The sequence below is a fragment of the Apaloderma vittatum genome, unplaced genomic scaffold (genome assembly GCF_000703405.1).
Source record: "Apaloderma vittatum isolate BGI_N311 unplaced genomic scaffold, ASM70340v1 scaffold17189, whole genome shotgun sequence".
Classification (NCBI taxonomy): Eukaryota; Metazoa; Chordata; class Aves; order Trogoniformes; family Trogonidae; genus Apaloderma; species Apaloderma vittatum.
In genome coordinates, this window is record NW_009736060.1 from 149,376 (window position 1) to 162,477 (window position 13,102).

Genomic DNA, 13,102 nt, shown 5'->3' on the forward strand with positions numbered 1-13,102 from the left:
TAGTGTTTCAGAGCTAATGATGACATACAGACTGGCAAACTCAACAGTCAGGGACATTCCTAGGCATTAGAAGATCAGCTTTCTTTAAAACTGTTTCAGATAGCCCTTGGCATGCTCTTAGCCTGTGTCAGCTAGCTCTGTACCATAAAACTCATAATCATCGTTTCTGTGTGGAAATTAGCTGTTTGTATTGCAGCTACTCCACTTTGGAGACCCAGAGAACTTAGAAGCATGTACACACACCACTGAGCCACTTGGCCCCAGTGGCAAGAAATCTTTTCAGACACACTCACTTTACTGGTATAGGTGCAGCCAATTAGTTCAAATAAATAGAGATATCACAACTTAATCGTTCGCCTGCTCTGTTGATCTGAAATTCAGAAAAAGCAACATGAATGCCAGTGACTGAACGCACCCAATTGAATATGAGGACCTGAATAGGCAAAAGTCCACAAATATGAATCCAAGGCAACATCTCCATTTCCCTAAACTAGTGGCTTTATAAACCTGAATTTACGTTGCATCAGGAGCTTCTGAAGGAATATATACAAAATTAAAAACATATCTTCATTAGCAGAGAAATGGCAACTTAGCAGCTTATTTGAATTTTTCTGGTTTTGCACAGTAACTTGTTTGTGTACACCAATACAATCTGCTTTACAACTTTGCCTGAATGTGTGAAAATGAACTGTTGCATTTCCCTGAGCAATATTAATGTACATACCCATCTTTTAATCTCTTTCATAATATTAATTTAGACTGTCATATTTTAATCTCTTTTCTTACTGTCCTGCTCCTTTCTAATTACAAAACTGTCCACCTCTTTCCAAAATTAACAATGATTTATTATTAGGCATTTTCATCTCATTCCATAGAATTTAATTTTCTCCTTTAATTTATTTCTTTTCTTTGTAAGAGCAATGATGATTTATATGTCAGACAGAATAGGCATTTATATGCAGAGCTGTTCAATAGCTCTAATGAGAAAGATTTTTCTTTTCACTTTCTACTAACAAGGAAAAATCACCTAGACTATGTTCATTTCTAAACATTTCCCATTTAAGTTGCATTGAGAATGAACAAGTATCAGACATACAAAAGTGTTATGAGGCTGTAGTGTCTTGCATTCTAGAAATTTATAAGGAAAATTAAAAACTAAAATACTTTAAAGTATTGAGATTAATTTTTGACAGAATGATGGACAGTAAGGAGGAATGATGCTCAGAGAAAAATCAAGCAAAGAACTGCAGGATATCCATGTCAGTCCAAGTGTAGAACATGCCCTGAATTCCCAATTAGCTCAGTAAACAGAGCATGTCGCTAGGACAACAGATTGACTGAATGTCAGCTGGAAAATTATTCCCACAGTGAGTGATTTTGAGACCAGCAAGGAAGGACAGAGAAGTCTGCAGGAAACAGAAACCAAACTAACCAAAAAAGGTGAGGAAAAGAAAATTGTGAGTCCAGACAAAGATCTGCATGGTTTCAGAACAAGAGGAAGTACCACTACATTCGAACCCCTTAAAGCATTGAAGTGAAAATGTTATTTCACTAGTTCCTCCTCTTACAAGCTGGACAGTATTCCTTGAAACAAAGCCCCTCTCAGTGGCTTAGCTCCTTGTTCTCACCTAGTACACACAGCAAACCTGCTTAGCATTTTTATCTAACGCTAAAAGCATACTTACTCTGATCAGGAAAGCGCACTCTTCAAGCACCAGGTTTGTAACAGTGGCATTTTATTTTGTGTCTAATGTATTATATTGTTAGAAGGTCACGTTATTCTCTTGATAGCATTCTACTTCACATAAACTTCAACTGAGAGATTAAAATGCGTCAAAGACCAAGATCTTCATATCCACAACAGGGACATTACTACCAACTGAAATAGGAATATACTCGTTATACTAGGGATAGGATAAATATCCCTCTTTGTATAGGGTTTTAAAAGACTCAAAGGTTTTATTTTATCTTCTTGTTTCCCTTACAAAGAAGTAAATAAAGAACTAAAAGAAATATTGGTCTTAGTCTTTGCCTACCAAGGATGAGTTTCAATGAATTCCCAGTGAAAACCATAATTTCTTCTTCTTACACAAACGTGTTTTAAGTCAAAATTTCTCTGCTTATGAATTTCCTCATAACAAACTTCTTCTAGCCGACATGACATCTATAGAGCAGAACATTAACAGAACACTATCATCCTTTCATATAGATTATTTTACATATTTTCCCACAAATTGTAACAGATGAAAAGTATTTAATTTTGCCATCTGCAAACAAATCAAACAATCTGATCTAAAGTTTGGTCAAGTTAGGGAAAAGGCTTTAATCACGCTTTGGCTCACTTTCTAAATGCGGCTGAGAAGTTTTATAGCTGTTTCCAGAAACCAAATCTTCACCATAAATCAGCACAGCATATTACCTGCTCAGATTCATACATGCACATGTGTTTCCCTAACTTGTTAATAAACCTATTCTGTCTTATTATAAAAGCAAACTCTAATTTTTCTTCTCTGAATATTCTCAGAAATAAACTAAAAGCATAAGAAAATATCCTCCAGCTATTTTATTCTCATCATTAATTAAAGGAACAAATATATTATCGTACTTAAAATACACTCTGGAGCTGTGATTTTAATATACTTTATTGAAAAAGTACACAGTTTTAAATATTTTTTCAATGGGACAAAGCAATGGTCACCTCTATCTACCAAGTCCTTTTCTGATGAATCATGACTACCATACGCCAAATTCACATCTGCATGACTTGCAAAGTAAAAAGATAAATCTCTTTTCAACATATCTTTAAGAATTTATATCACCAACAGTTTAAAATCATGAAATGCTGATGCTCTGACTATATTTCGCGTCCTTTATGTTGCACCATTTCCCAGATCACAGTTTATCCATGTATTAGCATGTCAATTGAACACATCAGTCAATGTCACCTTGAGAAGATTGCCAATAGCAGAGGAAGAAGAACAAAAGGAGGTTTAGCACTAAGGCCTGAGACACCACCACATTCTCTTGCATTTTCCTACAGAAAAAAAAAAAAAAGAAGAAAAAAAAAGAAAAATAAATATTGGCCATAACACTCAGTTATGATAAAAGATCGTTTACCAAACTTCACAGGCAAGATTGGTGCAAACAAGAAAAGCGATGAACTAAATACTTTCAGGAAGTCATACAGGTACGCAGTTATTTGAACAATCTTAGATTGTAGACTGAAAGTGAACATGACCAACAAGAACTACAAAACCCCCTTCATGCCATATTTTGGGTCTCATTCTACACTGCATTATGCTATTGAAGGCATGCGACTCCCGAGTGAAACAGATGTCTATGAACATATGCTCTACAAGCCACCTGGCACTATACAAGTAAGAGTACTATATGTGGAACACGGAGGAGGAAATATGTGTAGCCATCCCTCCCAAGAAATACTATGTGTAAACATAATGACTATGGCATAACAGTTGGGATACTGAAGCTAGTTACTGAAAAAAAAAAACATTAAAAGCACAAGGTTCCCAGCCATCTCTGATGAGGAATCTTGCGGTCAGTGTTTGAGCCAGACTAAGTTCTCCAATACTCCTGGCTGCCAGTCTGGGCTCACTTTTCACCACATTCTCTTATATGACACAAACCAGTCTATAAAAGCAGCAAGTCACAACATTGTCTACAGGAGTACTAAAATGTTTTGCAGCACTTACAGCATCACTCACTTGCCCTACTACTGTGCTCTGAGTGTTCAGAACACTTCCTGATGTTTCACCTTAGTTTTCCTATTTATTTTTAAAAAAAAAAATACAATCAGAGTCTAAAAGAGAGGAAAAGAATGTAGAAACTTACTTCAGGGTGAAATCCATGACAAGATTCCGGGCGTCTTCTTATCTTCTGAGATTTTAAACGTTCACATTTAAGGGATTCGTTATGTACAAAGCAGTTAAGGAGAGATCTTCTGAGCATTGCATTTTAATATCTTGAGTATATGTGAGTGTTTTGAAATTAATATAATAAAAAATTTTCAGTTCCTTCCTTTCTCTCCATCAGAAACCCAAGGTGATATGTGTGGGTCAACATAAGAAAAAGAAGGTAATTCTAGCACTTTCTCCTCAGTGACCTATAGTTGAGACAGTATCTTTTGCACTGACACTGCTAACCTGTCTTTCTGTAAGTCTGCAACAACTTAGGCAAGAAAATAAATCCTAAACTACAGAGCAGCACAGAATAAAAAGTGGGGCAACTAAAAATCACATGACATATTTACTTTGCTACATTTTTATATTTTTGAAAAGCAGGGTTCTGAAATATTTTCAGTACTCCAGTCCAATACTAAAATAAAAGATTTGTAAGGAGCTCCATTCTCATGAAGAAATTACTTGGGAGCTAATTTGAAACACATTCAGCTACCTGAGGATGAGCATAACCTTACATTACTTACAGACACATATAAGCGTGTTTGCTTAATTTGTATTCACTGTTCAAAAAAACCCCACAAAGTGAATTATCCTTGAAAATAAGTAAGAAGGCATTCTCAGCTGGCTTAATCTCAAACAGCCCCAGCATTTTGCAGAGGGTAATGATGTGTTCATAAGTCACATAATGCAAGTTTTACATAATAAGAAAGTTTTCAATATTTGCATCTTGAATCTCTTTCTGACAACTTTGCAAATAAAAGGATATACCTTATTTCTATGGGTGCCATGGTAATCGGTGGGACAGAGTCACAGAAGCATTCATTATCCACTACCACCATGAAGAGATTGCTGCTTGGAATTTGCTGGATAACAAAAGACCTGCAAATTAAAGAGAAATCAAACAATGGTGACGTTATCTATATTTCTGAGGGACAAATTTCGTTAGGGTTTTTGAACTGTCAGCAACACCTGTATTATACAGTCACAAATACCACTGACGTTATGCAACATACTATATCTCCACACTTTATAGAAGTAGAGGGCCTTGGGCAAAGGTTACCCCAGAATGTGTCCATTTGGAGATGTCTGTGCTGAAAGGTGCACAGGGGAAGCAAAACGGATGGGCTCAGAGCGCTGATAGTCAGCATGGGGACTGGGACGCATGCGAAATACCAAGGCGTTTATCAGATTTTAATACTGAATCTCTGCCCTGCTATGAATACCTAGCTATTTATTTATGATCTGGAATTTTTAAGTACACACGAAAGTGACGTGCAAATACAACGGAGGTTATTCTGCAGCCACACAGTGATAACTCAGGGTCCCAAAATTTAGTCCCTACAATCACATTGGGGTCTTTATTCACTCTGGGTCTTGCCTGAAGCAACATGAAATACTAAGAAAGATCTCAGCTTTCAACTGTCCTCCTGAGACTCATTTTATTACTGAGCCAACAAAACAGAGATTAAGCCCCAAAATCTTTCTAAGCAAGGAGATTTATTTTGGAATAATGACGACTGTATGGTACAAATATGGTGATAACTCAGCACCACATTCAAATTAAGACAAAGTAGGCAACTCAAAAGGAGACTGAGAAATAAAGACACTGCCTGTAAGAAGGAAAGCACCCAGGGGGACCAGGGTAGGATCCTGTGGGCACTATTCAATGATTCACAAAGTTACAATGAACTAAACTCTTAAGCACATACCAAAGAGGGAACAGGAGGAGGCAGAGCCGAATAAGCACTGTTTAGCCTTTTCTTTGAAATTCAGGACACAACACAAAGAAAGGCTTTAAGGCTCAAACCCAGTTCTTGATAACTTTTTAAAACAATCTGTCAGAATTTATATATCGTACCAACAGAATATGTGCCATATTGAATATCACTGAAATCTGGCAATTCCAGGAATTAGGTGTTTTTCTGTGTGGTATGCTGGTAAATGCACAAAACGTTAAGTGAGGGTTTGAGCACCAAGAAGATGTGGAGAGAAACATATTTTTCCTCAGACATCTTTATTCAAAATACAGATTGTCTTACTAAAATAACTCCCTGCTTTTTCCAAAGATCACAGAAGATGAAATAGCAGAGGGGGCAGAGAATATTCAAACCTAGCTTCAGAAAAAAAAAATAAATTGGAAAACTTACTATAAAAATGTTGCCAACAGAAAGATTAAACACTTTTCAGTACTTTTTAAACTTATTGAACCACCATTAAAATTACACTTAGAGTGATCTGCAATATGTTAGCTTTATGTTTATACATGAAATATACATTTATGGCATAATGTAAAAGGCTGAACTTTACAAATGTACCTACCAAACAGCTGGAGCAGACTGACATCATTTTAACGGAGCATCTGTGGCTTTGTGGATTTGTGTGTGGGAGAAATGGGGCCAATAAAAGGAAAGGAGGGAAAAATCTTTAACAGACAATAACACCAAAATTGTAATGCATGAATTTCTCATAAGAGTTGTGAATAAATCAAACCCTAAATGGCAAAAAAATTACTGATTTTTTTCCCAGAAACTGGCACAATGTCGATTTTGTGCAGACTAAACTTGAATTTATTGTATCTTTAAAACTAGTTCAGAAAAGGACCTGAAGGGTATTGTATCAATTAGCTGGATGCCAAATGATTAATTTCTGGTTTTGAAGAGAAGGGAGTAATCACCCTTCTCTTGTACCTGTGGTGTGCCTGACTCCAGGTCCTTTTGTGTCCCTCAGGTGAATTGTGAAGCCTGTGAGAAAGCACATACTACATAACCAGGCTTAAAGGTGCCATATTTCATGAAAGGCGGGCATGTTTCCCATTTAATTTCTTCTTTCATCCACTTCTCTGGGGTGGTATAAGGGCTATACAGCACAGGCTATTGCTTCCCTCAAGAAGAGAAGGGGAAAAAGAGAAGTAAAAAAAAATAATTGCACTAAGCCAGAAGAAAATTATGATGCTGAGTGACTTACTATATCACTTCCCTGACAAAACAGTCAAAAACTGCAAAGTAATTAGGTGATACAGAAAATTTTCTTAGACCTGGCCATTTGGGGAATGCCATGTATACATGGATTGGTGAAGATTATGAGTTAAAGGAAATGCAAAGTGCAATATATTAGGATAAATAAAAATAATTTCTACTTTAAGAATTATATGATCGATATTGACCAATTATACTGATTCAGTTTACCAAACAGTGACTTTTCTTCAAAATCTGCAGTCTGTTTATCTAATACAGATGTTTGGGAAGTGTCTGACCTTATAGTGACTGTCACGAACGTGCGACTGCCACTTAAATAACCATAAAAAGATAAAACTTTTGGAGCACTGCCGCATTTTTTTCCATAGTGCATAATACTATCTTAACTAATATCTTGTGAATTGGAAGAATTAACTTCTAATCCACCATACTAGAGGTGAAGAAAATGTTATGTTCAATGAGCATTAAATGAAAGTTTTACCTTTCACGATTCTCAAACATAATCTTGAAATGAAGTTGTAAAGCCCAATGCACGTCCTCACCAGTCATTGACTTGTGAGGTCACAGGCAAAGGATTAACATATCAACAAGTGAAGACAGGGGACTGAAAACAAAGATTGAGTCAAGAAAATAATTAAAGGCAAAAAAAGGTTTATGTCCAATTTAGCTTTCTTTTCTATTACTAGAACGTGCACAAGCAAATTATACTTCTCTCACCTACTGTAATTTAAGATCATTTCACAGTCATGAAGTATTCTCACCCTCACTAGATCAGGAGCAAAGAAGTTTCTGCCAATTACACCCACTGCAGTTGCTCTGTGACTACTCAAATAATTCACAGGGCACTGCTTCCATGCCCAAGCTGCATAAAGCACACAATCACCTCAGCAGCAGCTCCTCTGTCTCAGTTCAACTTTCCGTCTCCATGGTGACACGCGCAGGCATCGCTGAAATTCATTTTTAGTGAATGTTCATGCCAATAAGTCTCAGGAACTGAACATTCACAGAAAACAAAAGGTGCGTAAATGCAGTCAGAACAAAGTCTTTCAAATGCTGCAATATTCCACCACAATGTTTCACTGCAGACGCCAAGATTCAGTTGCAAGGGAGAAAAACCTCTAGCAAAACAGCTTCCATGACTGCAGTGGGAAATAAAGAAAGGTGCTGACAAAGTAACGAAAATGCTCGCCTTTTAAGTGAGCTCTGCTGTGCGTCCCTAAAGTTTCTATTACAAAAGCATTTTTGAACACTTACTGGCTTGGGCTGTCATTTGTGTCACTGGCAATATGGGAGCCAATTCTCAGGGACAGAGTAAGAGTTTTTGTTGAATGTATTGCTAATTTAACAATCAAAAGAAAGTCTATGTTCAATAGCCTATGTTTAGTATTTATAGAGAATCTTTCATATTTAAAGGGTAAAGCTCTATTTGCATTAAGTAATGTAAATTTGATTTAAACCTTTTTTTCTTTTACACTGGTATCATTACCATCATTTGACAGTGACAGCACAGAAAAAACCTTGCATATGTCTCCATATATAAAATGGAATAAACTGTTGGGGTTCCTGTGATTTCGAAGCCACACTGAGTCAATAGGAACTTTATTAATAATTCCTCCTCCATCTTTCATCCACTGAGGAACTAGTTTGGTTTATTTGATGTGCACGTTCAGAGGCTTAAAACAGATCTGAACACAAACTGCTTCTTCATTTTGCAGGGAAGGTGAGGAAGGAAGAAATTTAATACCTGAAAGGGGTAGAGAGAGAAGGAGGAAGAAAATCTATTCATGCCAAGCTATTTTGTTAATGAAAAAAAAAATAAGGACAGAGAGCAAATTTTCAAGAACGCCTGTATTTGGAGTCAGAGCTTTACTCAACACTTTTCTCGGTTTCTTGCTCGTCTCCTTCTGTATCAGCCCATATAAAAACATCCGCATAAATATGGAACAAATTGATTTGGAAAAAAAGACCCAAAAAACAGCTTAATGTTTTGCTTGGAAATAGTAAATATCTGCTCAAAAATGCAACTATTTATCAAGCTGTTCACTGAAAATTATTTTTTCATTGTGGAATGACATGGGAAAAGACTTGGACTTCAAGTACTGCTACATTCATAGTTATATTTGCTAAAGTTGTGCTTATGAAGGCATGATAAGAAAGCACATTTAACATGTGTCTGGTGGCTAAATGACTTTCCCACAGAGAAAAAGTTCCTTCTAATTTCTTAGGATAGCCTAGAATTTGGAAAGCATCATAACAAGTCTGTAATACAAATCCTGGAGGGCAGTCACACCAGGTGCCTTTGTCCATATAACCCAGCTTCCTACGTTAGAAGAGTAGTCATCTCCAACCCTGAACAGAGCACAGGCAGAGACACAGCCTGTCCAAGGATAGCTCAGAGCAGGAGCTTGGCTTCCGTGACCTGAATCATCCTCTGCAGGAGGGCATTTCTCTCTCTAATGGCTGAAGAGTGATCCTGCAGAGAAACACATCCAGAACGGGGTGAAATGTGATGCCTAAAGCAAAGAGCAGACTACACCACCTGCTCTAAAACAGCCAGAGCACTATGTTCAAACCTGTGGTGTTGGGTTTTTTTCCAGTTTGAGTATCTTCCTTTTGCTCGTTTATATAAAAGTTGTCAGACAGTTACATATTATATTGCTATCATAATAATTTCTTCCATGGATTATGTTAAAAATAATTTTTAAAATACCAGCTTTATTTTTTTAAATAAAAATTCCTCCTGTGAGGAGGAATAATCAGAAGATATCTGCAGGGCAGTAGAGATGTAGGGATTGTGCCAACAATACCGCTGCTGCACTGCTCTCTCTCCACACCATGTGCTCCTTTCTCTTCCTTTCGTTTCCAGCCTCTGAATCTCTGAGGTGGCAAAGTACCAGTAAGGCAACTGGGTGAAGGCCAAACCTCCCTGGAAAAGAGGGAGATGTTCCAAGATGTGGGGAAAGGGCGGGGGTGGTAGGACAAGCAGCGTCAGCGTCCTGTGTGAAAGGGACCAAGGGAAAAAGGTTATTTGTTACTGCAGCAGGTGGCTTTGCTGTGGGCCCTCTGCAGTCTGTCCCATTAGGGATTTCAGGTTGTCTCCCACATTAATGAAAACAAGGACAGCTGCAGTGAGGCAGAGCTAGACCCTTTTTTCTTCCTGGCTGCTGCAGTCATGAGGCTGCTCTGTCTCCTGAAGTAAGAAGACCAGTTTACTGGCCAACTTGAAGGTCACACACTTCTCTAAGTCACTTATTTCCTCGCTTGATGCTGGTCATTGCCTCACTACAACTTCCCAAATCAGAAGGTGCAAAATCTGTCTGTGGTAGGCTTAACATCCTGTCTCTGAAATGCCGTTGGCTTTAACGTTCCTTTCCTAACATAGCTGGATCTATAACAGGCAAAGCTAAGGTAATCCAGTTTCAAACATGCAAGAGATGAGGCTTGTCCAGCTAAGCAAACTTAACCTTTAAGTTGTTTACTCTCTACTATTTGACTATAACATCTGCTATTAAAGAAAATCAATACTGTTAAACAGCTTAGTCTCTGTATTTCCATGCAGAAGAGAGAATCCATTTCCTTGTGCCCCCGTGTTAAGTTTTGGACAGGATATAAAGTGAGCACAGAGCCACTAATAAGCAGCCACTTATATAGCCCCAGACACACCCAATCTTTAAGGAAACACGTTGAATGCAGCATATTTTGTACAGGGCTGAGGGTGGGCCAGACAGCTGTAGAGAGGACATAGTCATATTAGACCTTTCAGATTGAGGATCCCAAAGAGCACCATTTAAAAGTCACTTGCACTGAATTATTTGGCTTTTCCCAGCTTACAACCATGCTGCCATTAGCTGAGGGCCAGTGACACCGCTACATGACTTGTTTCAACAACAAAGAGTGGTAATAAACCTCCCAACAGCATTCAGAAATCTCGAATTTTCAGAACCATTTTCCACTTCTTTTCTCAGACAGTCACAAAGTTTGCCAAGTGTTTGAGGGAACAAAATGAATGACAAGCAGCATGGAACTCTGAAGATACTTACAGGATAAGACTACACTTGAGGAATGAAAAGTTTAGAGAAAATATCTTCCCATTATCCTGCAGAATGGAAGATATTTCTGTGTAATTTGAGGATGCTTTGTACACAGCAGACACACTAAAAGCAATTCAGCTTGCTAAAAACCAATACTGTGTGTTTCTAGTTGAAACTTAATTCTTGTTTTCTCACAGGAATACTGCATTATCGTGCTTTCTTTTAAAACACGGCTGTTCATAACTAAGAATTATTGATCTATATCGGGTATTTTACAAACAATATACATGTTTTCAATTTTACAAAAATATGCTACTGTATCTGTGCTCATGACGACAGATGCTATGCAGTGGAAAAAAATCTGTATTTTTCATTTGTTTCTGTAATGACCACAGGAACGCTTTCATACTATGCTTGATGTTACAGTGATGACTGTGGGACTTACATTCGAATTATACCATATGTCACTCCTGCACATACATAATCCTATCAGTCCTTTTTAAAAGTAAATAGAAAAGATCTTTTAGCCACAAGTTGTTTTGCCTATGCAGATGAATCCTACACGGAAGAATTTCACTATGAGTAGTTTAAACTGAAATAAACCGAGGGCAGCATTTTCAAATTGGCAACCTAAACACATGCACAAAGATGTGAAAAAGTAGCCTGAATCGCCAGGTACTCAACTCGTAAAGCCCCCACTGGGCGCTCTGATGCTTGAGCAGCTATGTAAATTCAGCCATTTCCCTCCAGGCCCTTCAGCATCTTTTTTTTAAAAGAAAACCTGCATTAATGAAGTTTGAGTATTTTGGATTAAGATTAGTTTTTACTCTGGGATTACATTTAGTATCTGTCAAATTTGATCTTCCCTAATTTGTTAGAGAAAAAAAACACATATCAGCACCAGGGTACAGTAAATGGAAAATGTTGTGCACTCTGCACTCAAATATGTGTTACTCACATAACTGTTGGTTGCAAATGTTCAACCCTAATGGTCTGGAACAAACTTTAAGCGTTCAACAGAAGTGCAGATATCCGCTGTGCTCTTTCCCAACTCCTATCATGTGCTTTCCAGGCTGCTGGCTACATTTCCAACCCACATTTCTCTTACTTATCACATTTTTTTAAATGAATGAATGAAATGTTTATATCACAGTCAAGTTGGGCTACTTGGGTTTTTTGTTGGTGGGTTTTTTTTAAATAAATGATGATAGAGAATGGAATATCTTTAATGCAATTTATAAAAATAACATATATGCCAACAACAACATTTCTGAGAGCTGGAGCAGTTAAAATGTAAGAAGAAAGCAGCTAGTGGTTCTCTTAAATAAAAAGACAGATAAACTCTCAGCCTCATGCCTGCAACCTGCCCCCGTGTGAGCAAAACACGGCTACCAGGTATAGCCTGACCGTAGCACAACGTGGTGTCAGTGTAAACATACCTGCTCAAAGTAAAAGTTTAGAATCAAGGATTCAAATGAACAATATCGCCCTCACCATTCCTGTGTCTGCCAAAGTCTTGCAACCCTGGGGAGCTGTGGCATGGCTGGCAATCGCTTTGCTTCAGGCAGGAAACCCCAGAAGTGCCATTCCTCCTTCATTAGCAACCAGGGGAGGCTTTCTCAAGTAACTGATGCTCAGATGCTAAGAGTGCCTTACCATCTGCATGTTAGAAACGTTACAAATATCCAAAAGCTTTGAGTGTACTGACTTTAGGATGAAAATAAAGTATTGTGTCATGAGAAATTTGGCAATGCTCCTAAGCTTTCTAGCCCAATTTGCAGATGTAAGATAACGGAGAGCTTCAGATTGCTAGTTTTAAAATGGACTGCAAAATTTTTGCACAGAAACCAAGCTCAGAAATCCCACAAACTTTAAGTAGGAGACAAGACTCACACTCCTGAGAGCGTGGCATAAGTGGCTATCCATAGGCAGAGTGGGTCCCTTGTTCTGTGATAAACTGCTCACATTGAACAGAGGAGATGCAGCAATCAGCACAAAGCGATCGCTTCAGAGGTCTCTAAAAGCTTGGCTTTTGTTTTTTGACAGTGGCTCCTGATTAGCAGAACAGCGATAGGGATGTCAGAGAAGTTACCCAGACAGGAAAATGCAGTTCTCCTAAGTGTGTTAGCCAACATGTGTTTTTCGCAGAGTTTTTGAGCCCGACATAAGTGGCTGTGGT

At 37.9% G+C, this 13,102-nt stretch overlaps 1 protein-coding gene across 1 annotated transcript in view; it reads right to left on the reverse strand.

Moving 5' to 3' along the window:
- Nucleotides 1–2,624: 2,624 nt before the first annotated feature.
- The window catches only part of LOC104279527 (voltage-dependent calcium channel subunit alpha-2/delta-3), a gene marked incomplete at its 5' end in the record, with an annotated part of 93,885 nt that continues 83,407 nt past the window's right edge, over nt 2,625–13,102 (reverse strand). The window contains 3 exons of the mRNA XM_009876839.1: nt 2,625–3,034; nt 3,850–3,932; nt 4,684–4,796. Coding sequence (XP_009875141.1) covers nt 2,942–3,034; nt 3,850–3,932; nt 4,684–4,796 — 289 coding nt within the window. The remainder of the gene's footprint in view (nt 3,035–3,849; nt 3,933–4,683; nt 4,797–13,102) is intronic.